Genomic DNA, 27,065 nt, shown 5'->3' with positions numbered 1-27,065 from the left:
CTTAATGCGAGCGAACAAATCAGTCAACAATGGCAAAGGATACTGATATTTGACTGTAATCTTATTCAAAAGACGGTAATCTATACAAGGCCTCAAGGAACCATCTTTTTTGGCCACGAAAAAAAAACCTGCTCCCAAAGGGGACGAAGATGGACGGATATGTCCCTTTTCCAAGGACTCCTTAACATAATCCCGCATAGCAGTATGCTCTGGCACTGACAGATTGAACAAACGACCTTTAGGAAATTTACTGCCAGGAATCAAATCTATAGCACAATCGCAATCCCTGTGAGGAGGAAGCGAATTGAGCTTAGGCTCCTCAAAAACATCCCGATAATCAGACAAAAATACAGGAACCTCAGAAGGAGTAGATGAAGCGATAGAAATCGGAGGTGCATCATCATGAACCCCCTGACATCCCCAGCTTAACACATTGTTTTCCAGTCCAAGACTGGGTTATGAGTTTGTAACCATGGCAGACCAAGCACTAAGACATCATGTAAATTATACAGTACCAGGAAGCGAATCACCTCCTGATGAACGGGAGTTATACGCATGGTCACTTGTGTCCAGTACTGAGTTTTATTCATAGCCAAAGGTGTAGAGTCAATTCCTTTCAAAGGAATAGGGACTTTCAGAGGCTCCAGACTAAACCCACAGCGGTTGGCAAATGACCAATCCATAAGACTCAGGGCAGCGCCTGAATCCACATAGGCATCGACGGAAATGGCTGATAATGAACAAATCAGAGTCACAGACAGAATGAACTTAGACTGTAAAGTACTAATGGCTACAGACTTATCAACCTTTTTTGTGCGTTTAGAGCATGCTGATATAACATGAGCTGAATCACCACAATAAAAACACAACCCATTTTTCCGCCTATAGTTTTGCCGTTCACTTCTGGACTGAATTCTATCACATTGCATTGTCTCAGGTGCCTGTTCAGAAGACACCGCCAAATGGTGCACAGGTTTGCGCTCCCGTAAACGCCGATCAATCTAAATAGCCATAGTCATAGACTCATTCAGACCTGTAGGCGCAGGGAACCCCACCATAACATCTTTAATGGCCTCAGAAAGGCCATCTCTGAATTTTGCAGCCAGGGCGCACTCATTCCACTGAGTAAGCACCGACCATTTCCGAAATTTCTAACAATATATTTCTGCTTCATCTTGCCCCTGAGAGAGAGCCAATAAAGCTTTTTCAGCCTGAATCTCTAGGTTAGGTTCCTCATAGAGCAAACCCAATGCCAGAAAAAACGCATCCACATTGAGCAACGCAGGATCCCCTGGTGCCAATGCAAATGCCCAATTCTGAGGGTCACCCCGCAGGAAAGATATAACGATCTTGACCTGCTGAGCAGGGTCTCCAGAGGAACGAGATTTCAAAGAAAGAAACAACTTGCAATTGTTCCTAAAATTCAGAAAACTAGATCTATCTCCAGAAAAAAACTCTGGGATAGGAATTCTAGGTTCAGACATAGGAGCATGTACAACAAAATCTTGTATATTTTGAACCTTAGCAGCAAGATTATTCAGGCTGGAAGCCAAACTCTGGACGTCCATGATAAACAGCTGAGGTCAGAGCCATTCAAGGATTAAGAGGAGGTAAGAAGCAGCCAGGCTGCAATTAAGGCTAGGCAGCAAACACTGAGGGGGAAAAAAAAAAAAAAAACTTCCTCAGACTACTTTTCCTCCTACTTCAGCCAATACGATTACCACATTTTGGGCCGGCTATACTGTCATGATCCCAATGGCAGGGGACCACAAAAGAACAAGCGCAAAAAACAAAACGAGCTCTAGGGTGATGGAAACTGAGCTGACCGCGATCCTGAACCTAAACACACAACTAGCAGTAGCCGGGGAACGTGCCTACAATGATTCCTAGACGTCTCGCGCCAGCCGAAGGATTAACTTCCCCTATTAGAAGAAACACAGACCTCTCTTGCCTCCAGAGAAACACCCCACAGAAATAGCAGCCCCCCACATGTAATGACGGTGAAATGAGAGGAAAGCACATACGTAGTTATGAAAACAGATTCAGCAAAATGAGGCCCGCTAAAGCTAGATAGCAGAGGATACAAAAGTGAACTGCGCGGTCAGCGAAAAACCCTACAAAAAAACATCCTGAAATTACTTGAACTCATGTGCCAACTCATGGAACATGAGGAGTAATATCAGCCCACTAGAGCAACCAGCAAAAAGGAATCACATATCTGCAAGCTGGACTAAGACTAAAATTAAGCAAAACGTGGAACAGAAAAATCAAAACTTAGCTTGTCCTGAAGATAACAGAAGCGGGAAGCAGAGGTAACAAGACACACTGATTACATTGATAGCCGGCGAGGAAATGAAAAGAAGGCCAGGTTAAATAGGAAACTCCCATATCCTGATAGAACAGGTGGACACCAGAGACAGCAGAGAACACAAGTCACCCAGTACCATCTGTAACCACCAGAGGGAGCCCAAAAACAGAATCCACAACAGAAAACCCACTGGGGAATGGTTAGTTCGAGGAAAACCCACTGAGGAAGGGTCAGTCTTAGGAAAACTGGCTGGAGAGGGGTCAGCCTTAGGAAAACCCGCTGGAGAGCGGTCAGCCTTAGGAAAACCCACTGGAGAGGGGTCAGCCTAAGGAAAACCTGCTGGGGAATAGTCAGTCCAAGAAAACCCCACTGCGGAATGGTCAGACTGAGGAAAACTTGCTGGAGAATGGCCAGTCTGAGGAAATCCCTCTGGGGAATGTTCAGTCTGAGGAAAACCTGCTGGGGAGCGGTCAGTCCAAGAAAACTTGCTGTAAAACGGTCAGTCTGAGGAAAACTTGCTTGAGAACGGTTAGTCCGAGGAAAACATTGCAGGATCTGTATAACTGGAAAGCTAAAATCTTGTTAGTGACAGAGGAATGAGTAGATGCACGGCGAGCGAGTGTGACGTTGGAGGAAATCCGATAAGAACATTCATGGTGTCATCGCAGTGTCGCCTTCTCATCCACTTCCCTTTCAAAAGTATTACTTCCTTTCAGAACTTTAAGTAAAGCATATTTGAAATAAAAAGATAAAAATGTCACTTTCTTGTTGACTATTACTATAAAGTAAGACTGTCAAAGCCTGCATTAGATGATTTTCTGTGACTGTGTCCCCATGACAACCCGTCTTGTCCCCATGCTAAAGGCAGTGCTTTATCTTTGGGCGTCATAGAAGACAAATACATCTGAGTAAAAAAATAAATAAATCTTTATTATTATTATTATTTATTTATACCACACCATTAATTCCATGGTGCTGTACATGAAAAAGGGGTTACATACAGAGATATAGATATCGTTTACAGTAAACAAATTTACAATGACAGACTGGTACAGAGGGGAGAGGACCCTGTTCTTGTGGACTTACATTCCATGGGATTATGGGGAAGAGACAGAAGGTCGGGGGTGCGGCAGCTCTGGTGGAGGTGTGGTGGCAGCTTGGGTGGTGGTGAGGCGGCTCCTTGGGTGATGGTGAGGCGGCAGCTCGCGTGGTGGTGGTGAGGTGGCAGCTTGGGTGGTGGTGAGGCGACAGAATGGTTATTGCAGGCTGTAGGCTTTCCTGAAGAGATGGGTTTTCAGGTTCCGTTTGAAGGAGCCGAGGGTGGTGGATAATTGGACGTGTTGAGGGTTGGAATTCCAGAGAATGGGGGATATTAGGGAAAAATCTTGGAGGTGGTTGTGTGAGGAACGAATATATCTGGATTCTTATTGGCAACAATGAGGCCCTGTGTTACTGTCAGATGGCCAGGAAGTGTTATCATGGGGATACACATGGTATCTTATCATAGGATGGATTGTGGATGTTGTGAGTTCTGTGTTAAAGAGAACCTGTCCTCTCACTTGTGCTGTCTGATCCAGGGGCAGAATGAATCAGTCACTGTGTTACTGCAGCCGTGTAGTTTTTAATCTGAAATGCTGCGGCGTCCGAGAAAACATAGTTTGAGAAGTCGTCCGGGGACCATGTGCCTGAGATGACTAGTCCAAGGCAGGTCCTGGAGGCTTCTGCCCTCTCCAATCCTTTTGACAAGTCTCTCCCTATATACACACATAGTGAGACCTGTCAGTCTAGGGGAGCAGGGTGAGGAGTCCGACAATTGGACTAGTCATCTGAGATACTCAGTCCCCGGCCGATGTTTTTTCTGCCAACGCCTCATTTCACAGTAAAACCTACACGGCTGCAGTAACACAGTCATCACGGGATCTGCAGACTTGAGGTCACATCCTGACTAGATTCGCAATGGCTACTCTCAATAGAACACTGAGAGAAGAGGATGAGAATGTAGTTGCCAAGTAACTGCAGATATCGAAATCACATTATTTCAGTGACAACATGACTGCGGAAACCAAGCGGAGCTGAATCCTCACAGTGTGTATGTAAGGGGTTACAAAAGACGGCATTATTCCTCACACTCATCCCGGTAAATTGATCATTCTTGTCTTACTTTATAAATAGTGTTGTATACTGTATACTGTAAGATATACATTATGTTGTAGCTTAGGGAGAATGCAGTTAGTAGTTAGGACAGTACATGGGGCACAATAGTGTATATAGTTAACTAATAGGAGGAGTCTGCTGTGAGTAAGCCAGGAGCATTTCCTCAAAGTTGGCACAAGGGCCAGGGAGTCCAAGGCATCCTGTAGGGCTCTAGAGCCTAGGACAGAGCAGTGACTCCGCATTGTTCAAGTTAAGGGCCCAGTTGGTCCAGGGCTGGATAGTGCCCAAAGGTTACAGCAGAAGTGACAGCAGAACAGAAACGCAGGTCAATGAGGAGCTGTGACAGGTTATATCCATTTTTTTCTAGTCTGCTGCTCCATAATACACAGGAATCCATCTTATATTCTTTGTATATTTACATCTTTCAGCTCCGCTCTCTCATGTGTTTCCATGATATTTCTAAGCTCAGATGCAGGAAGTGCCACACCACTGTTGAGATAGTGAGACTGCAGAGAGCCTCAATTATGTCTTCATATCTTAAAGGCAATAGATTTTCTACTAAATTAGTTAGGTTTTTTATTTTTTACATTTCCTAAACATATATACAGTGTTTTTGCAAAAGTTCTAGGCAGGTGTAAGAATGCTTAAAAATATCTATCTATTTAAAAATAGACCCCAAATCTTCTGTGTACGAGACTTGTACAGATCTTTCTGTGTCTTCATGTGGTCCCAGACAGACTGGATGATGTGTGATCAGGGCTCTGTGGGGCTGTATCTTGACCTCCAGGACCCTGAAGATACTTTTTAAGTGCGCATCTGTTTTATCATAAACGATTGCCAATCAGCAAAACTGTGGCCGACAGGCAGCTGATTAGTGATTGACCGTTTCATTTTCCTTGGTTCCATTATTAATCACAGAGTCGGAACGACAGCAGAGATCAAACATGGAATAGCACTGGGGAGTGCAACTATCATGAATGTGGAACAAACATGGAAGAAAATGAACGTCTCAATCACGATCAAACAAAAGCTGATCACTGTAATTATGATCCTGTCAGATCCCACCTATCGGTGTGTCTAGAAGCAGTGAGTGATAGTTCAGCCGTCAAATATAATACAGGGATGTGCTGAGCTGTCACTTTGGTGATGGACAGCTCAGTCGTCCAATCGGAGGCTGGGGAGTGCTTAGCTGTCAGTGTGTTGAGTGACAGTTAAGCTATCCAATCAGGACCCGGATGTGCCGGGACTTCCTCGAAGTGTCAACTATTCAAGTGATTACCTGGCTATTTAGCTGATTCTTTGTCTCCAGTTAGTGCCAGTTGTAGCTTTTTAAAATGATGTGTGCTAATTCTGTTTTTCTGTATTCCTGTATTTGATCTCTGTTGCCCGACTTTGGACCTTGCCTTTGACCATTCATTTGCCTTGCCCTTTTGTCTTGATCTGCTACCTTTCCGGAATTCTGACCTCGAACTGTGACCTGACTATGCCTTTGCCTTACCCCTTTGTACTGTATATGACAAGCCTTCTTGGTATTCTACCCCACACCTCTTGACTACCTAAGCCTTATGGCTTGTCCGTGACTGGTGGTAAGACTCGGACACTCATAAAAACAGACAGAAGAAAGATTGATCCTTTTGAGTTGTGGTGCTGGAAAGTACTTATCTGTATCCCATGGACATCTAGCATCAACAAAAAAGATGATCTTGATTACATAAACTAAGACGTTTATCACACGTTCATTTGTTGTGCCAAAGCTAGAAAGCCAGAAGAAGTATGGTAAGTAAGGATGGACTTGTGCATCACCTACCCGTTGGATAAAATTCTGGCTTATAGTTTGTATTGAAATACTACTGTTCTTTTGTGAAGTCTATTGCTGAGTTGGTGTTAATGAGAGGATAGCGTCATTATTCTGTTGTTGGAATACCAGAGAGCAGGGGCATCTTCCTTGTCCTTCACGCTAGGGTCTCCATGAAATAAAGATGGTCTTGGGCCTAAGTGTGTTGTACATTGGCCTGTGAAAGGCTAAAGAGATACGGCACACAGCCCTGATGGCCAGAAAACAGTTCCAGCAGATGACTACTTCTAAGAGATGTGGTACTTACAAGGGGCCCTCATCAGAACTTTGTATGTATGCTCTGCTGCAATATGGCTGAAACAAAGAGATTATATCTGTGTGAAGGAATTGCTGCTGAAGTACTTGCCAGCATTTGGCCGCAAGTATTAGCAAAGTGTCAACACTGTTAGCTCGTTGCTGTGCTAAGATTTTGGAGTGAAGGGACAGAATATTCATAGACTTTGTTTCGATTTAATAAGATAAATTCCCTTTCGCTGTTGCCTGCCAGCATTGCTTTTGCCATTTCTTAGTGAGGAAACAACTCTCTCCAACATGGGCTAGTGCCTGCTGATCACTTAGAGAGGTCACACACTGTCCCGGCCATTACTTATGAGCTGGAGACTGAGTTGATGGCCACAGCAGCCAGAAAGATGACTCGCTTAGGACCGCAGGTCTACTCATGTGCTCTTTGGTCATGTCTACCTTATCTGGACATTACTGGGCTGATATTTTGTGGAATTGTATAGAAATTAGTTTTGTTCTGTGCTTTTCAAACGTGAGTAAAAAAAAAAAGAATATAGAACATGCTTAATATTATTCAATAAAATGAATTTAATGATTAGGAAATAAAATCTTTATTGTCAGATAAAATATCACATGAGAACCAGAGCAATAGAGACACAAGTGTGATGTTCCTATGAAGCACAGCCATTAAGCTCCAGGGCATCAGAAAGTTCCTCGAAATCGTCACACTGCTCTCGGTTTTCGGCATTTTGGCACTCTCTCTCATTGGGCCACCATTCGATCCATGTATCGCGTCCAATAATGTAGGAAAAACTAAAAAGAGGCAAAAATAAAATATGGAACATGCAGTGTATATCTACAGTAGAGTATGAAGTCCACACTACAGGAAAGGAGACTATTACATTCCTAGCACACAACATCATAGAGAGGACTTCCGGCCTGTACTGTGTCTATAGTTACATTCATAATTCTGCAGACATCAGAGCTGAAATCTCACAACATCTCCTGCTTGTAGAGTGTTTGCGCAGAGCAGGAGATTTCCATAGCGGTTTATGATTCTTTTATATCAGACACTACACTAATGGGAGACAAGAAAAATAACTATTGATCCATCATAGCAGGCCATTAACACATCAAGTGAATGCACCAGCAGAACAGTGAGTGCAACTCCGGAGTATAATACAGGATGTACACAGTGACTGCACCAGCAGAATAGTGAGTGCAGCTCTGGGGTATAATACAGGATGTAACTCAGGATCAGTAATGTAATGTATGTACACAGTGACTGCACCAGCAGAATAGTGAGTGCAGCTCTGGAGTATAATACAGGATGTAACTCAGGATCAGTAATGTAATCTATGTACACAGTGACTGCACCAGCAGAATAGTGAGTGCAGCTCTGGAGTATAATACAGGATGTAACTCAGGATCAGTAATGTAATGTATGTACACAGTGACTGCACTAGCAGAATAGTGAGTGCAGCTCTGGGGTATAATACAGGATGTAACTCAGGATCAGTAATGTAATGTATGTACACAGTGACTGCACCAGCAGAATAGTGAGCGCAGCTCTGGGGTATAATACAGGATGTAACTCAGGATCAGTAATGTAATGTATGTACACAGTGATTGCACCAGCAGAATAGTGAGTGCAGCTCTGGAGTATAATACAGGATGTAACTCAGGATCAGTAATGTAATGTATGTACACAGTGACTGCACCAGCAGATTAGTGAGTGCAGCTCTGGAGTATAATACAGGATGTAACTCCGGATCAGTAATGTAATGTATGTACACAGTGATTGCACCAGCAGAATAGTGAGTGCAGCTCTGGAGTATAATACAGGATGTAACTCAGGATCAATAATGTAATGTATGTACACAGTGACTGCACCAGCAGAATAGTGAGTGCAGCTCTGGGGTATAATACAGGATGTAACTCAGGATCAGTAATGTAATGTATGTACACAGTGACTGCACCAGCAGAATAGTGAGTGCAGCTCTGGGGTATAATACAGGATGTAACTCAGGATCAGTAATGTAATGTATGTACACAGTGACTGCACCAGCAGAATAGTGAGTGCAGCTCTGGGGTATAATACAGGATGTAACTCAGGATCAGTAATGTAATGTATGTACACAGTGACTGCACCAGCAGAATAGTGAGTTCAGCTCTGGGGTATAATACAGGATGTAACTCAGGATCAGTAATGTAATGTATGTACAAAGTGACTGCACCAGCAGAATAGTGAGTGCAGCTCTGGGGTATAATACAGGATGTAACTCCGGATCAGTAATGTAATGTATGTACACAGTGACTGCACCAGCAAAATAGTGAGTGCAGCTCTGGGGTATAATACAGGATGTAACTCAGGATCAGTAATGTAATGTATGTACACAGTGACTGCACCAGCAGAATAGTGAGTGCAGCTCTGGGGTATAATACAGGATGTAACTCAGGATCAGTAATGTAATGTATGTACACAGTGACTGCACCAGCAGATTAGTGAGTGCAGCTCTGGAGTATAATACAGGATGTAACTCCGGATCAATAATGTAATGTATGTACACAGTGATTGCACCAGCAGAATAGTGAGTGCAGCTCTGGAGTATAATACAGGATGTAACTCAGGATCAATAATGTATGAACACAGTGACTGCACCAGCAGAATAGTGAGTGCAGCTCTGGGGTATAATGCAGGAGGTAACTCAGGATCAGTAATGTAATGTATGTACACAGTGACTGTACCAGCAGAATAGTGAGTGCAGCTCTGGAGTATAATACAGGATGTAACTCAGGATCAGTAATGTAATGGATGTACACAGTGACTGCACCAGCAGAATAGTGAGTGCAGCTCTGGGGTATAATACAGGAGGTAACTCAGGATCAGCAATGTATGTACACAGTGACTGCACCAGCAGAATAGTGAGTGCAGCTCTGGGGTATAATACAGGATGTAACTCAGGATCAGTAATGTAATGTATGTACACAGTGACTGCACCAGCAGAATAGTGAGTGCAGCTCTGGGGTATAATACAGGATGTAACTCAGGATCAGTAATGTAATGTATGTACACAGTGACTGCACCAGCAGAATAGTGAGTGCAGCTCTGGGGTATAATACAGGATGTAACTCAGGATCAGTAATGTAATGTATGTACACAGTGATTGCACCAGCAGAATAGTGAGTGCAGCTCTGGGGTATAATTCATTTATAAAGTAAATAATTTGGCCTGAATTAAAGACAAAAATACAATAAAAGTAGCAGGTCTGCACTGAATACCCCTCTGTCTGTATGTCGCCTGCTCTGGGAGTAGCGCTGCCTAGAACCCTTTCCCCTTGCGGACAGTGATCGGCAGCGTGTGGTGTATTGCAGTCAGTTCCTGGGGTGATCGTAGACACGGTGTCCTGTGAAGCATGGCTTTATCACCTGTATAGTGGCTATAGGATCAGGAGTCCTGTATAATGCAGATTGTCTCTGTATCCATTGTCTGTGGTACAATGTACAGTAATGGGAATATTTGGTTATGGTAATAACCGCGATTCTACCATATTGTGAATATATTGCTCCTATCACTCACCCAGAAGGTTGGTCCCAAAGATCAGTCCTCACTCCCCATATCAGGTAATCGCGCCCTTTTTTCAGATCTAACGCCTTGCGGCACTTTACGTGGCTGACAAAACTCTTCTGTTTGTTCAGAACATTTACGTCTGTTCCTATTAACGAGATGAAACATGGAAAATAAAACACTGACGCACTGGAGGCAAATGTATGTACGACGAATGCCACAGATGTAACTTATGGGTGAGTGAGCTCATGGGCCCTAAAGCAAAATTCCCTACAGGGCCCCCAACTTCCATAGATGCTTTGTTCTGCTACTTAGTTGGGGTCCAAAGATTTGGGCCACTGCTGATCACACACTCATTACTGTGGAATCTAAAGCCCCCCATATATATTAGCCCAACGTCATCCGAACCTGCCGTGATCAGTGGGCTCGGCTGATAGTCTAAAGTGTACGGGGGCTCCCCGGTAATCCCTCAAGAATTGATATCAGGGCAGATAGGGATCTAACATGTCCGATTTCAGTGTGCCGACCCTTTTATTTTCTCGTTGAGATAAGCTGCCGCCAGAAGAATCTGGCAGTGGCTCTTTCTTAAAGAACGAGAACAAGCACTTCTGTGTATGGCGGAGTAAGGAGAGTAAAAACGGGGATTGAATGATAAAAATGTTATTGCTCTTGAAAGCAGGGAAGGAAAAAATGAAAACGAAAAAAAGGAAAATCTCACAGGAGTGAAGGGGTTAAAAGAAAGAAAGAAAACACTTTTCTAATTAAAAATGCATAGGCAATGACTTTAATAATATAATTATTTTAGGTCTTTTGCCCACAGGAAAATCGCTGTAAAAATAAGTTAGAAAATAGACAACAGTGCTATAATTTCTGTTAATTCCACCTCCCAAAAACACATAAAAAGCGTCCAAAATGTCACATTCCAAAATGGTAAAGAGTTAACTCTTTCCACCTGAAAAATTGATAGCTCTGCTAACAGAAAAATACAAGTTTCTGTCTTCAGATTGAAAAAAAAGTAAAAAAAAATTTTGTTGAAAAGTATTTTTCATGGAAAAAAGTAGAATTGTTGCCATAATCCGTCTGACCCAAAGATAAAAGGTAAATAGATAAAAGAACAATAATATTACTTAATATTTACCTTCCTTAATGACGCTGATTATCGTCATCACGTAATTATCATAGTTATCATTCTCTTGTATTTCGTCCAGGCGAGTCTTGTAAACTATAGCAGGAAATAACATAAAAAAGATATAATGGACGGGTTAGTGAGCGACTTGGCAGTTATTCTAACAAGTAGCCAACTGGTGAGGTCAACAGAGAAACCATTGATGTGTGTACTCAGAAGTGTGTGCTCCTCACCATAGTCCACTCCTGGTGCGCAGGCTTTCTCATATCGTGCTTGAGCATTTATTCTCCCTTCCAGCTGTTGCTTCAAGAAACAATTCTCTAAAAGACAAAATACAATAAAAAAAATAATTTCAAGACGTTTCAAAGTCAACCAACAAAAATTTGATTTTTCTGTACCTCAACGTGCACAAATCCTGTGCTCCTGAATCCCTTTCATCAATCAATGCATCATCCAAACCAGATCTCCACTTTGCACTGACGAGGGGCAGTACCCCGAAACACAGTGTCTGCAAATTGAGATTCTGGTTTGGCTATTATCCTAAGTCATGTGACAAGGCTCGTTAAAGGGTCAACATTGACTTGTAGGATTGCTACTTCCAATAGGTGGCACTAGAGTTCTAGTTCTCTTCCTCTCTCAAGAGACAATTTGCATATTTCCCATAGGAGCATTGGGGCTTTAAGTCTCCTCATCTCGACACGCTTAACATCTCACTCTCTGCAAGGAGAAACGATACTTCTTGGATCCCGGTCAGACGCCTCTCAATCAGCCAAACCAGATCTCCACTTTGCACTGACGAGGGGCAGTACCCCGAAACACAGTGTCTACAAATTGAGATTCTGGTTTAGCTGGAGTCACACATAATGATATCGTTAACGATATCGTTGCAACGTCACGCTTTTGGTGACGTAGCAACGATCCCGCTAACGATCTCGTTGTGTGTGACAGTGACTAACGATCAGGCCCCTGCTGGGAGATCGTTGGTCGTTGGGGAATGATCAGGACCTTTTTTTGGTCGCTGATCACCCGCTGTCATCGCTGGATCGGCGTGTGTGACGCCGATCCAGCGATGTGTTCACTTGTAACCAGGGTAAATATCGGGTTACTAAGCGCAGGGCCGTGCTTGGTAACGCGATATTTACCCTGGTTACCATTATAAAAGTAAAAAAAAAAACAGTACATACTCACATTCTGATGTCTGTCACGTCCCATGGCGTCCACAGGGTTAAAACTGCTTTCGGCAGGAGCACTGCTAATGCACGCGCTCCGGCCGAGAGTTTCCCTGCACCCCACTGACCATAAGAGCTTACACTCTACAGGAGAGAGAGGACCCCACTGACCATAAGAGCTTACACTCTACAGGAAAGTGAGGACCCCACTGACCATAAGAGCTTACACTCTACAGAAGAGAGAGGATCCCACTGGCCATAAGAGCTTACACTCTACAGGAGAGAGAGAGGACCTCACTGACCATAAGAACTTACACTCTACAGAAGAGAGAGGACCCCACTGACCATAAGAGCTGACACTCTACATGAGAGAGGACCCCACTGACCATAAGAGCTTACACTCTACAGGAGAGAGAGGACCCCACTGACCATAAGAGCTCACACTCTACAGGAGAGAGAGGATCCCACTGACCATAAGAGCTTACACTCTACAGGAGAGAGAGGACCCCACTGACCATAAGAGCTCACACTCTACAGGAGAGAGAAGACTCCACTGACCATAAGAGCTTACACTCTACAGGAGAGAGAGGACCCCACTGACCATAAGAGCTCACACTCTACAGGAGAGAGAAGACTCCACTGACCATAAGAGCTTACACTCTACAGGAGAGAGAGGACCCCACTGACCATAAGAGCTCACACTCTACAGGAGAGAGAAGACTCCACTGACCATAAGAGCTTACACTCTACAGGAGAGAGAGGACCCCACTGACTATAAGAGCTTACACTCTACAGGAGAGAGAGGACCCCACTGACCATAAGAGCTCACACTCTACAGGAGAGAGAAGACTCCACTGACCATAAGAGCTTACACTCTACAGGAGAGAGAGGACCCCACTGACCATAAGAGCTTACACTCTACAGGAGAGAGAGGACCCCACTGACCATAAGAGCTTACACTCTACGGGAGAGAGGACCCTGCTGACCATAAGAGCTTACACTCTACAGGAGAGAGAGGACCCCACTGACCATAAGAGCTTACACTCTACAGGAGAGAGAGAGAGGACTCCACTGACCATAAGAGCTTACACTCTACAGGAGAGAGAGGACCCCACTGACCATAAGAGCTTACACTCTACAGGAGAGAGAGGACCCCACTGACCATAAGAGCTTACACTCTACAGGAGAGTGAGAGGACCCCGCTGACCATAAGAGCTTACACTCTACAGGAGAGAGAGAGGACCTCACTGACCATAAGAGCTTATACTCTACAGGAGAGAGATGACCCCACTGACCATAAGAGCTTACACTCTACAGGAGAGAGAGGACCCAACTGACCATAAGAGCTTACACTCTACAGGAGAGGACCCCACTGACTATAAGAGCTTACACTCTACAGGAGAGAGAGGACCCCACTGACCATAAGAGGTTACACTCTACAGGAGAGAGAGAACCTCACTGACCATAAGAGCTTACACTCTACAGGAGAGAGAGGTCCCTGCTGACCATAAGAGCTTACACTCTACAGGAGAGAGAGGACCCCACTGACCATAAGAGCTTACACTCTACAGGAGAGAGAGGTCCCTGCTGACCATAAGAGCTTACATTCTACAGGAGAGTGAGGACCCCACTGACCATAAGAGCTTACACTCTACATGAGAGCGTGAGAGGGCACCATTAACTATAAGAGCTTACCCAGTAACTCTGGAGATGGAAAATGACTCATACAAACTGGCTTCGCTGGGAACTGGCAATCTGTGATGGCCCAAATACTGACCAACACTGTACAAGGTATGATAATCTGCTAGATGTCATAGCTGAAGGACATTATGTGGAGGCACTCTTGGCTATGCAAAATGACAATGGCCTACTTTCTAATGTCTCACCAAGGTGGTGAAATATTTATTTTCAAATCGAATCTCACAAGATTTTACTTTAAATATGGAGACCACGATCAGTGCTCTCTCCATTTTTGATTCTTCCACTGTCGGAAAATCTTGGAAGCGGTTTCCCCTGCCACTCTGGGAATAGCTGCAGTCTATCACTGTTGAATCCATAACAAAACGAGAGTTGTGCCTCAGGCAGCACAACTATATCAGGTGAGCAAGTTTCCTTATACAACTCATCTTTTACAACTTGACCTAAACTTACTGCGCTTAGATTTCAGAAAATTCAACTTAAACTCGATTCTCTGTGGATGGATCTGCTCATCTTTACTACTGGACTGTATTTAGGTATATCACTGTCACTTATGTGTTTTGCTTTATTTTAATTTAATCTTTTATTTTCCTATAAGTAAGTAATGAACCATTGGATGATTCATACAATTCACAGGTGATGTCTATTCGATGTGATGATGTGAATATACCTCACTTACGGTATGTAGAATTTTAGAATTTGACTTAATCTTGATCCTTTGCTTCTGTTGTAATTTATTTTGTACTTTAGCAGTTTGAGGACTTACCCTCCGCACACCGGCACACATCATTCTGACAGATCTTGCCCAATAACTTGCTGTTCTTATCCACATGGTAGAATTTAGTGCAGCGATTTTCTACAAAGGTGAGAAAAGTAAAATATAAATTAATATATATATATACTGTATACTCGCATATCAGCGACTGTCCGTTTGTCTTCTTTAACCTCATGTTCTTTCTTTATCTGGCAGTGACTTTTTCTTTTCTGAAATTGCGCTTCTTATGTCTCTTTTCTGTAATTGGTGACCTGAACTTCCTATTACTTCTCAGTTTCTGGCACTGCATTAACTCCAGAGCAGCACTCCGTCTGTTTTGTTCTTAGACAGTATTTGATTCCAGTCATTCTTTCTCTCCATACACCCAATCACTCGCATGCTCTTGTCCCTTGCACCTTAAAACATTACCAGAAACTGCCCTTTTCTTACCATAAGAACAAAATCTCCTTCATCGGATTCATTCGCATCCTGATTATTGTAACGTACGTCTAACCAGTCTTCCCCTTTGTAAACTCTTCCCTCTCCAATCTGAGTCAGATCTCTGTCCAGCCGTTACACCGATGCCTCCTCTTGTGCTTTTGCTAATATGGCTGCCCATCCGCTATAGAATACACTTTAGACTTATCACTCTCAACGACAAAGCTCTTCACACTTCTGACCCCACCCAACAACTCCACCGTTATCTGTCTACCTTCTTATCTGTGCTCTTTATTCTGCTTAACATCTAAAGCCAACGTTTTTCATAGTCCTAAACCTCCTATTTCCATCTTCAAGACTTTTCTTGTGCTGCACCAGCTCTCCGGAATGCACTACCCAAACCACTTAGGTTAATTAAAAATTTCTACAGTTTTAAAGGTAACCGTACAATGGACACATTCTGCTCCAACCGCAGGCGACCTGTATCATACACAGGCTATATGTTTTCAGTCATCTGTATTTTAGAGGAAAACATACTGTAAAAACCAACGGGTGACTACTAGTCGAAAAGGCTGGTCCCCTGTGGCTCTCACCACCTGCTGCCGTTGACTGACTCTCCCTATGAACGTACAGTATGTAGAGAGGGATTTGTCACTCGTGGGAGGTGGAGAAGAGAAGCTGCTAGGGATTCATCTTTCAGACCTGTCTTCCATGTGGCTTGGTCATTTTAAACAATGTTTTTCATGGAAACGTTGTAGATTCAAACACACATGGCCAAAGCTGATACAGGCTGTCCGCGGTTCCCTTTAGGCAATCCCTAAAAACTCTAATTTCAGAAATTTCAGTAATTTAATTAGTCTCTATTTCCTATTTCTTCTATTTTCTTTAAAGGGAATTTATCAGCAGGTTTTTTGCTATGTAATGTAACAGCAGGATGACGTAGTAAGAGAGACCCTAATACCAGTAATGTATTACTTAGCTCACTGGGTGCAGCAGTTGTAAAAGAACCACAGTTTTGTCTGCTGCAGGTCTAGCAGAGCTCAGAATGCTGAGCTGATGTATTACCCCGCCCACACCACTGATTGTATCAGTATAGAAAGCTAATGCTAATCAGTGCTAGAGGTGTGGCTGGACTAGGAAGCATGAGACAGCTAGTCTTTTCATCATAAACTCTTGCTAATAAAACGCTGATTATATTGAAATCTCAAAACATTGCCCAGTAAGTGACACATCACTGGAATCAGGCTGTCTTCCCCTTCCCCGTAGCACTCTCAGATTACTTATCAAAACCCTGCTGACAGATTCCCTTTAAAACCAGGTCTTCTCTGTCAACAACTTCCCACACACACTCCATGCACTTCATAACACCTCATATTAGAGTAGCAAGTCGTTTCGAGGTTGGCAGCCATTTTGCTGAGAACCAGGAAAGGAGGTGAAATAATTATACTCAATTATCCATTCACCTGCTGTCCAGTTCTATCCGACCTCATTCTGCACTGGGGTTTTCGTGGCTGAGTCAGCTTCTGACGGTACAATGTGAGTTGTGATGTAGGAGGCCGCTACGCATCAGAATCCTTGGCAAAGAGTGAAAATACCCAAGAGGATGTTGTGTGCTGAAGCAAAGAGGCTGAACCTAGCCAAGGGCCAGAGAAGAGGCTCCAGAAGTAGCCGGGCAGGTTAGCCCAAAGGTGAGTAGTAATTTTCTTTATTAACACCCTGTGTTCATTATTCTCTGGGGTCTGTACAGACTTGGAGACAGTATAGACCACTTTTTATGTCTTTTTGTAATTCCCATTTTGCCACAGATCGTAAACTCTTACAAGCAGGACTCTCGATCCTCGTACATATTGTTGAATATTATTTTCTCTGTAATGTACCCTCTGAATTGTAAAATGCTGAACTACAATAATAGGGATATTGGTTTTATTAGATCAAAGTCTTCTTTGTCACCTACCGGGGGTGTAATAGTCGTAGACAGTGACAGATGCCGGTTGAATGAGGCCAACTTTAAAGATCTGTTTAGCAGTGAACTTGATGCATTCCTCTCGTTTATGTGAAATCTGTCCAAGAAAGGAGAAGAAAAGTCAGTAGATCATTGAGCAACGATTGAAAATCAACTGATATCGAGTTCTTTTTCGTGATGAATACGACATGTAACATATTTTCTAAGATCATCACTTCTGTTCACAAACATCACTGACTTGACCAAGGAGTTTCAATATCTCATTATCTCCAGAAGATCTAGAAAGTATATTCTGCAAGAAACGTAAAACTATCCACAGACAATTCTCACCATGTACAACGACAAAGAAAGGTGTGTTGGAATACCGGCCCACTTTCAACATTTGAAGGCCCATAAAAAATAAACCCCAGCACCAGGTGATTGCCTCCACTGCTCTACATTCGGGACTATCATTGTTTAATGTTTCCTTCTCATTCATGATGGTTGTTAGTCCTTTGACGAGCTAGTCCAACCCTAAATGTTCATATTATTTTATATTGTACAAGTACGTGAACCTTTGTGCATTTTCAAGTGTTTTACATTTGTGATATTGGAATTTTATCAGTTGTGAAGATCATCCACCAAATAAGATCTCATGGTGAAGTAATCCCCAATACATGGTCCCATCCCATCGCTAAACTTCCTCAAATATTGAGAATTTCATCTATATTTTGAAGAATGTTTAAAATATTTGACGTCAATTTCCAAGATTTCTTTACGTGGTCCAACAAAAATGTGGATTCCTGATTATCGGATTGTGGCAACAAGTCATCGATCACCTGCTTGACATGATCTTGTTCATTGGCTGATTGGACTATTTATGCCCACATGAAAATTACCATTGACTACATGCATGCTGTATGGGTTCATTCCTATAAATGAGCGCCAATCTAGTTCATCATTGCTCATTTATGGGCAGAAATATGTCCATCTAAATGAACCCTCACACACTTATGTATCAGTTAACCTTAATCCTGAGAGTATTGGTAAGACTACGACACTTCATACCTTGTCCAGGTAGATGATGAGTGTTCCTTTATCAGTGGATTCCTTGTTAATCTCAAACTTGGAGATATATTTGTCCACTCCCTTCGACAACTGTTCAAAAGAAGAATATAAAATTAGATTTCATTCATAAAGACACTTTATAGATATTTAAAAATATGTCATCTAATAATCTCACTTTATTCAGACTTTCAACATCAGGAGCGAATCCAGTCATCATGGAAACATCGAAGATAGACATGGTAGCATCACTGTCTTTAAGATGTCTGAGGAAAAATTACAATATTAGATTCATATCAGGTGAGTACAACATCTGGATGAATTGCAGATATCTCATGTGACGTGCTAGGTTTATAATCGAAACAACACGTGATTATAGACAGTAGATATTAGATGTTACCATTGACTCCCTATTAAAACGGTTTTGGTTTACAATGGACTTTTTTGCTGATGCAATTGATGCAAACGAGGTTTAATAAGAAGTAGCCCGGGAATATTCTTTAAAATTGTTGTCCTCCATGGACATTTATCACAAATCCACATCTAAGGTAATACATTTTTGACCTCTAGGGTCCTACAATCACTGAAATGGGCAGTCTGAGCCTCTTTTTTCTAACTACCCAACTCTAATAAGGAATGTTAGCGTGACCCTCACTCCAGCTTAGAAGTTTCTACGATTCGGCCACAAATTTCATGTAAAAGCTACTCCTTGTAGCCTCTCAACTTAAGTTGGCCATACACATTAGACTTATTTAGACCAAACTCTTGCATGGTAGCACCGGCCAAATGGTGTTCGGGAGTGATGTTGATCGGGCATTTCCAATTTTGGACTTCTAATTGAATTCTCCTGCGATAAGCAGCTGGCCAATGTGTCAGTTGTCAGCTTTCTCATAGGGAACACAGGAGCACTTGGCCTAACGAGCACTACTGTGTAGTGAAGAGTCTGCAGATATGGCTGTCAGCTGAACAATCTTTCAGCCGACCGTCATCTAATGTGTATTGCCAGCTTTAGTCACATCCCACATCAGATTCTTAATTTGTCTCGTTCGTTTCTTACTCTATTAAGAGGCATTTGAATGTAATAGAGGGTTAACACGTGTCGCGCTCCTTCTTTTATGGGGTTGACAAAAAAAACAAGGGTTGTACTTGGCTGTCTCTGTCAGTCTCATAGTCTTTGAATGGAGTGGCAATACACATGCTCAGTCCATTCAACCATCTCCTCACTTTTTCTTTGAAGAAGAAGTGAAGAAGAACAAGGGGCTTTGAACCATTATTCTAGTGATCAAAGAGCTCTCCCCAAAAGCATACATTTCCTGTCTATCCTGTGAAGAAATCCTAAATGATTATTTAGTATAATCATTTTACATTTTTTTTTACTGCTTCATTATATTATTTCATTTATACATAAAACATTTTATTTGTGTGTAAAAGTTAATTTTGGAAAACAATTGTAGTGAATGTGCCAATATTATTGTTTTAAGAGGACCTTTCAATGGGTCAAAAGTGGTCAGTTTTTGCTCTTATTTTATTCCTGCCGAACTCCTGAGTACAAGCATCACCAGTTTACAAACTAGATGAATTCTGTAGCTTTTATTGTTACCGAATACTCACCTGACCGATTCACCTGCCCGGTTGGCTGACACTCACCATCAGGTCCTCTTCTTTCCACCTTTACATGTCGCATCTCCATCCTCTTCACTATAGACAAGGATTTCTTGGTACATCCAGGCCTTGGAGCTTACAGCGCATCATAAGGTCACAATTGTCATGATCCCAATGGCAGGGAATCACAAAAGGACAAACACCAACGAGCTCTAGGGTGATGGAACCTGAGCTGACCGCGACCCTAAAGCTAAACACACAAATAGCAATAGCCGGGGAACGTGCCTACGATGATCCTAGACGTCTCGCACCAGCCGAAGATCTAACTTCCCCTATTAGAAGAAACACAGACCTCTCTTGCCTCCAGAGAAATACCCCACAGAAATAGCAGCCCCCCACATATAATGATGGTGAAATGAGAGGAAAGCACATACGTAGTATGAAAACAGATTCAGCAAAATGAGGCCCGCTAAAGCTAGATAGCAGAGGATACAAAAGAAAACTGCGCGGTCAGCAAAAAACCCTTCAAAAAACCATCCTGAAATTACTTGAACTCATGTTCCAACTCATGGAACATGAGGAGTAATTACAGCCCACTAGAGCAACCAGCAGCAAAGAATCACATATCTGCAAACTGGACTAAGACCAAAATTAAGTAAAACGTGGAACAGGAAAAACAAAAACTTAGCTTGTCCTGAAGATTACTGAAGCCAGTAGCAGAGGTAACAAGACACACTGATAACATTGATAGCCGGCCAGGAAATGACAAGAAAGCCAGGTTAAATAGGAAACTCCCATATCCTGATGGAACAGGTGGAGCCCAGAGACCGCAGAAAACACAAGTCACCCAGTACCACCAGTAACCACCAGAGGGAGCCCAAAAACAGAACTCACAACACACAATGTCAACAACAGGACCTTATGATGCAGAGGGATCTCTGGAGACTGGACATGGCTGGAAGTCTTAGAGATTTGGAGTGTGATGATGGAAAGAAGAGGAGGGCAATGGCCGGAGAGGCGAGTATTAATTTTTTTATTGAATACTTGCCACTTCAGCCGCCCCCTGCTGTTCGCTGCCTGGTCCTCTTCTTTCTGTCGTTGGATGTAGTGCATCTTCGGCTTCTTCACTATAGGCCAGGATGGAACTCACTGCACGTTATAAGAATATGATGAAATGACCTCATGATGTGCAGTGAACTCTGGCCTGGGTCGGCCGGCAGTCCTGCCCTACAGTGAAAAGGCTGGAGACGGGGTGCATTATGGTGAAAAGAAGAGGATCAGATGGCAGCAAAGAGGTCAATGGTGTGGTGAGTATTACATTTCTTTTTGAGCATTCGTATTTAGGAGGCATCCATAAGCCAAAGTTTCTTTAGTCGGGGACAGCCAGTATTTAGTGATTTTCTTTTTTTTTTTCAAATCTGCCATAGGATTTCAGAGAGATGGCCCTTTTCAGTTAGTGCTAATTTTTAATAGTTTTACCAAAGGGGCATTGCTCACAGGATTCTCTGGGGAAGTTTCTTAAGGGCTACTTTACATAATTACCTTGTAAGCAAAGCCCCCTTTTTAAGGACCACAAAAATTAGCACTAAATAATAAGGCTCATATTTCTGTAACTCTATGGCGGATTTAAAAAAAAAAAAAAAAAACAACAACGAAAACCGGTATAGTCAGGGGAGCAGTGGGAATAAAAAGAAAGAGCAATAACTGTCCACTTTTGACCGGGTGACAGGTCCTGTTAAAACATTCCTTAATTTTTCTTTCTTGATCATGTAATAATGCTAATATAACTTTCTATTAGTCCCAGTGAATCAATTAAAAATTAGTACATTTAATTTTTTAAAGGAAGTATTTGCTTACTTTGCACATATCTCGATGGATACTTTTGTCAAAAAATTTTCTTCGCCCTTATTGTCTAAATAAAAAAAAAATGCATTACTCGTATTCAACACTGTTCCCTATATTACAACCTATCCTATACCCCAACACATATCCTTCATAGCACTGCTGTCCTAATCTGACAGAGGGCCAAAGGGCTCAATATAGTCAAGCATAGTCAGACTCTAGCAAGAACAAAATAACTGAAAAATAAACCCGATGCTCTTCCTCTAAGGTCGAGAAGGCTCGCAGTTTGGATACAGGAAGCACTTATGTTTGAATTACTTACCATTCGCTATTTCCTTTACTGTAACTGTAAGGTCAAAGTTTTGGCACTCCTTTTCTTTCTCTGTCACAAGAGCGTGATAAACCGACATCACGTAGAAAGTCAACGAATCAAATTGACCAGGGGTGTCAAACTGCATTCCTCGAGGGCCTCAAACCATGCCTGTTTTCAAGATTTCCTTAGCATTGCACAAGGTGCTGGAATCATTCTCTGCAGGTGATTAAATTATCACCTGTGCAATGCAAGGAAATCCTGAAAACATGACCTGTTTACAGCCCTCGAGGAATGCAGTTTGACACCCCTGAAATTGACCACACCACAACCATTGGGTATGGGGAGTAAGGGAGCTTAGATCTGAACCACCTAACCAAATATTGAGACCTGCTTTTTGTAACGTGCACTTTCTTTAAATACTTTATTGATTTGCTTCCCTGTGTAACTAAGGCCTCCAAATCATATATTTTGAATTGTGGTATGGAGTCGTCTACATTCAGTATCTGCTCAGTTTCTTCTCAGACATTGGGATGTTCTTTTTTAACTATTGCTGAAGGCCATAATTTGACACAACCATTTCCACCAGGCCTCTTCTTTGCAGCCCAATTACCATCTGACTGCACTGTAATGCCTCTAACACCTTAAGGAGAACCTGTCAACAGCATTTTACTAAGTACAGTACACGCAGGTCCAAATTGGCGCTGTCATACCGATTAAAATGATACCTCAGGTGAACAAATCTGGTTTGTAGATTTTCTTTAATCATTGTTTGAAGTTTGCTTGTATTCATATCTTCGAGCTTTGAGGCGGGCATGTGGGCGGGACTATTGGTGGGGTCTCCAGCTTTGTTCTGTCCCCTCAACTATGTGTAGGTGTATTTTCTCCTAATTTATTTAAAATTTTGCGTGCTTGAGCAGACTGAGCCCTTGGAAGTCTTCAGGAAAATGGCGTCGTTGGCTGCACATGCGTAGATTGCTCAGTTCCACAGGTGCCATTTTACAGAAGCCTGCCATTAGTCCTAGTCACGGGCAGTGCTTGCACAGATTGAGCTCTTGGAAATCTTCAGGAAAATGGTGCTGGTGGCTGCGCATGTGTAGATTGCTCAGAACCTCCATTTTACTGAAGCTCACCACTAGTCTCAGCTGTGGGCAGCACTTGTGCAGATTGATCTAATGGTGGGCTTCAAAAAAATGGTGCCAGTGGCACGGAGCAATCCACACATGCGCAGCCGCCACCGACATTTTCCTGAAGACTTCATAGAACTCAAAAGCAGAAGCGCCGCCTCCCGCTCAGAGTGTACCAGGGCAACATTTTAAGTAAATTAGAAGAAAATACATCCAGACACAGTGGAGGGGACGAAACAAAGCTGATGACCCTACCATGCAGGCCCATCCACAGGCCTACCGACAGGTCCACCCACAGGTCCTCCCACAGGTCCGCCCCGAAGCACGAAGATAAGACCACGAGAAAACTTCATGCAAGGATTAAAGAAAATCTACAAAATGGATTCCGTCAACTGAGGTATCATTTTAATCAGTATGACAGAGTCAATATGGACCTGTCTGTACTTTACTAAGTAAAATGTTGCTGACAGGTTTTTTTTAAGGGATTATTTATAACCTTTTGTTTTTGCCACATTTTTTTCCACACGTTTTTCATGGCCAAAAAAAGCCATCTGCAGCACGACTTTAGAACGCTATTAACCAGCAGATTAACCCCAAATGTGCAGGTTAATAGCATTTTTTTTTAACATGACAGGTTCCCTTTAAAGTCCCACACTTGCCTCAGAGGAGGCACCTCTGCTGAGTTAAAGGGAACCTGACAGGTCCGTATGCCATGCAACCCACCAGCATTTGCATTTTCCTTGATAAATACCCTGCCTAACAAGCTGTTTATCTTGAATGGCACATAAGCAGGTACAGTATAAAAATTTGCTCTTTTTACAGTCCATTTTTAATATGCAAATTAATCTTTTGACTAGTTGATGGGATGTTTGTTTCCTCAGACTATTGGTCTCACTCCACTTGGCATGTTCTCAAGCCCCTGTGGGTCAGATAACTTGAATTGAAGGAGCCTGGGCCATTGCCGGCCCTGTGCAAATCTTATGCCTGCCTGAGGCTTTCCTAGATGTCACTGCCCTTCTGAAGCCAGGTGAACGCTTCCCAGCTTCAGAGGCGCACTGCACATGTCCAGAAGAGAAGAAGATGGCTGACATCCACGAAGGAGCCGAGGATCAAGCCTCCTCTTTGTTTTGTGGATAAGTCCTATAGCAATTCTGAAGGGTAAGGAGTGTACCTAAAGGGACTGACACATCTTTTTAAATGGGAACGATTGCAAAAAAACAAACTTTGGCATTTATCTCTTATTATAAATCCACTTCGTGCCAAGGCAGTCTATGCACACTGTGTAATCTGCTATACGTCACCCATAGCGCATTGTTTACTTTCGAACGAGCGCCACTTGGTAAATGTTTAGTGTTCGGCGGTCATATTGTGCCGCCGGTCCGTCTGTCTAAACAGACTCCTTAGTTTTAGTAATTATGCTCGCTGACTGCACGTATGAACTTACCGTCAGTGTACCTTGTCCTTTGCCCTTGGCTTTCACAACAAACTCTTTATTCAGTTTGGTCTGTAAAGTGGAGTCACATAAATACATTTATTTTATTCTGCACAGAAAAAAAATGTTCTTAGTATTTAATTTCTTGAAGTTTATCATTTGCAATTTATCCCTTTTATATTACATGTCTTGAGATATTTGCTGATGTTTTTGGCACAAAATACTTAGCAATGGCGCACAGAGTTTATGAATATGGTGCAAACTTAACAATGCACTTTTTTCACATTTGACCAGTTTTTTTTTATGACTTTTTAGCAACAAAACTTTCATATTCTTTAAAATAAAAGTCGCCAGATTGAAAACTCCTCTAGAAATCTTACTCCATGGAGGGACTGGAATGAGATGTGCCAAAAAAATGTCACTTTTGGAAAAAGGTCATATTTCAGGAATCTGTTTAAAACTTCAGGATAAGGAAAACGCTCGAAGAAAAATAAAAAAAAGGGGGTGACTTAAAAAGTACAAGACATACAGAGAATAAGGCAAAGATACTAAAGAGGAGAAATTTACTTCAGAAAATTTGAGAAATAGCATTGATGAATCGAGGGCATGTGTGTCTCGACTGATTAATCCAAGACAGGTCACTCTCCTGCCCATCTTCAGATGGCTGCTAGAAGAATAGACATTTGGAAGGGATCTGGTGGGGAAAAGTCGAATAGTCTAGTCCTTCAAGACACATAGGAGCTGATTCATCAAAGCTGTTACATGTTGCCGAGTTGCAAAATAAACATGTGACTTTTGGTGTCTTCACGCCACTTTGAATCAGCTCTGTCAAAATGGTCAACGTGGGGCAGGAGCCAGGGTGAGATGGGTTGCCCACACATCTTATTCATGAAAAGTTAAAAAAAAAATTATGCCAAAAATGTTACTCCAATAAGTGACTGGAGTAGCATTTCTGACATAAGCACGGAGGTGCATGCCTCTTAATGAATTACGTGTTTCTTCTACTCCATCAAGACTGCTGTCCTCTATGCCAGTCTTGATGAATCAGCCCCAATGTTCCCGACACTCAGTTCTCAGTGTTTCAGAGTGAACCATTCCCATCTGCAATCGCTCAGCCATCTTTTGATTCATTCTGCCCTCGATTCGGGCATCATTCCTCTAATGATAGGCTCCCTTTAAATGTTACAATGCCTTTTTTACTTGCCCCAATCCAACTGTTAATGAGAAATAGAAGTCATTTAGCCAAGAGGGGATATATAACATGACCAAATGAAGACTTTTGTTAACCCTAAAAGAATCATGGAAACGAAGAACAAGCCAAATTAGAGCAACTAGATCAAAAAATGTAGATTTCCAAATTTAGGCAAGATTGGGATAAATTTGGCCAAACCCCCTGTCCATAGTTGGATACCTTAACTCAGGACAGGAAGCCATGTTCTTAAATGAAAAGACACTAGATCTACAGGGATCAAGATGATATTATGACCTCATGTCATCAGAGTGACACTCAACACCAAACTCTCTGCATTCACTTTTAGAACGGTTTGATGTAGAAACCATCCTTATCCACAACAACTCTCACAATTTTATTGTACCTCACCATTATATTTCTTTCTTTTCTTTCATACAAGTGGAGTATCCTCAACATCGTGAACACCACAATGCTCACCTCAGAAGAACGTGAAAGCATAGCATTGTCTGCGTTGATGCGATAATTCAGTGGAGTAGACCTTCCTGGCAGATTGATGGAAACATCAAGGTCTAACTCGTTTAGAGCTGGGATGTCTATCTGATATTGCGCCAAAGCTTGGAACATCATGATGGTGGCCTACAGAACACAAAAACATCAGGAAACAATAAATATCATGAATGATGAGCAAAGAAATTGAAGAAAAGAGAGCTACGGACTAAAGGCAAAGCCTACATGACCGGGTTTGGAGAGAAAAAAAATTGGAAGAGCTCAAGCTTGGCGGATCAGACCACATTTGGAGGTGACAGCAGATATAAAGGTGGGGCTTGACAAGGCTGAGGTGCCGTTTGTGACATATTAGAATGGAGTAGTATAGGAGCAGATGGTTTATTTTCATGTTTCATAGCAGCTTTTGGAAGAAGGGGGTCTTCAGAGTTAATTTAGAAATATTGATATTGGAAGTTTGCGAGAGAGGGGTCCAAAATATGGTTTTGGACAGCAATGATCTTTGGTCCAGGGGGGAATGGCGTCCCGCTGGCCAGAAGTTGGTGAAGCAAGAACACACATGCACACGAACAGATGCCTTCGAGATGGAGTTAATCAGCTGAAGGTAGCAAATAAAGTTTCTCAACCTACAGAAATATGTAGACTTTGAAGATCACCGCCATTAACCATTGTCCAGTTCAATTTGGTAGTTTGGGAGGGAACTTGAGGTTACGAGGTCTATGTATTATTAAATGTGTTTGATGTCATGATCAAATGA

General features: G+C 42.4%; 1 protein-coding gene across 1 annotated transcript in view; it reads right to left on the bottom strand.

Annotated features, from left to right (window-relative positions):
• Positions 1-7,134: 7,134 nt before the first annotated feature.
• The window catches only part of LOC138677281 (A.superbus venom factor 1-like), a 139,443-nt gene continuing 119,512 nt past the window's right edge, over positions 7,135-27,065 (bottom strand). The window contains exons 30-41 of the mRNA XM_069767312.1: positions 26,282-26,440; positions 24,625-24,684; positions 22,066-22,156; positions 21,759-21,813; positions 18,478-18,565; positions 18,303-18,392; positions 17,247-17,352; positions 14,867-14,956; positions 11,467-11,553; positions 11,246-11,329; positions 10,120-10,255; positions 7,135-7,352 (exon numbers count right to left, since the gene is read on the bottom strand). Coding sequence (XP_069623413.1) covers positions 7,211-7,352; positions 10,120-10,255; positions 11,246-11,329; positions 11,467-11,553; positions 14,867-14,956; positions 17,247-17,352; positions 18,303-18,392; positions 18,478-18,565; positions 21,759-21,813; positions 22,066-22,156; positions 24,625-24,684; positions 26,282-26,440 — 1,188 coding nt within the window. The 3' untranslated portion in view covers positions 7,135-7,210. The remainder of the gene's footprint in view (positions 7,353-10,119; positions 10,256-11,245; positions 11,330-11,466; positions 11,554-14,866; positions 14,957-17,246; positions 17,353-18,302; positions 18,393-18,477; positions 18,566-21,758; positions 21,814-22,065; positions 22,157-24,624; positions 24,685-26,281; positions 26,441-27,065) is intronic.

The sequence above is a fragment of the Ranitomeya imitator genome, chromosome 4, assembly GCF_032444005.1.
Source record: "Ranitomeya imitator isolate aRanImi1 chromosome 4, aRanImi1.pri, whole genome shotgun sequence".
NCBI lineage: Eukaryota > Metazoa > Chordata > Amphibia > Anura > Dendrobatidae > Ranitomeya > Ranitomeya imitator.
This window is presented reverse-complemented; position numbering and strand designations above follow the sequence as displayed.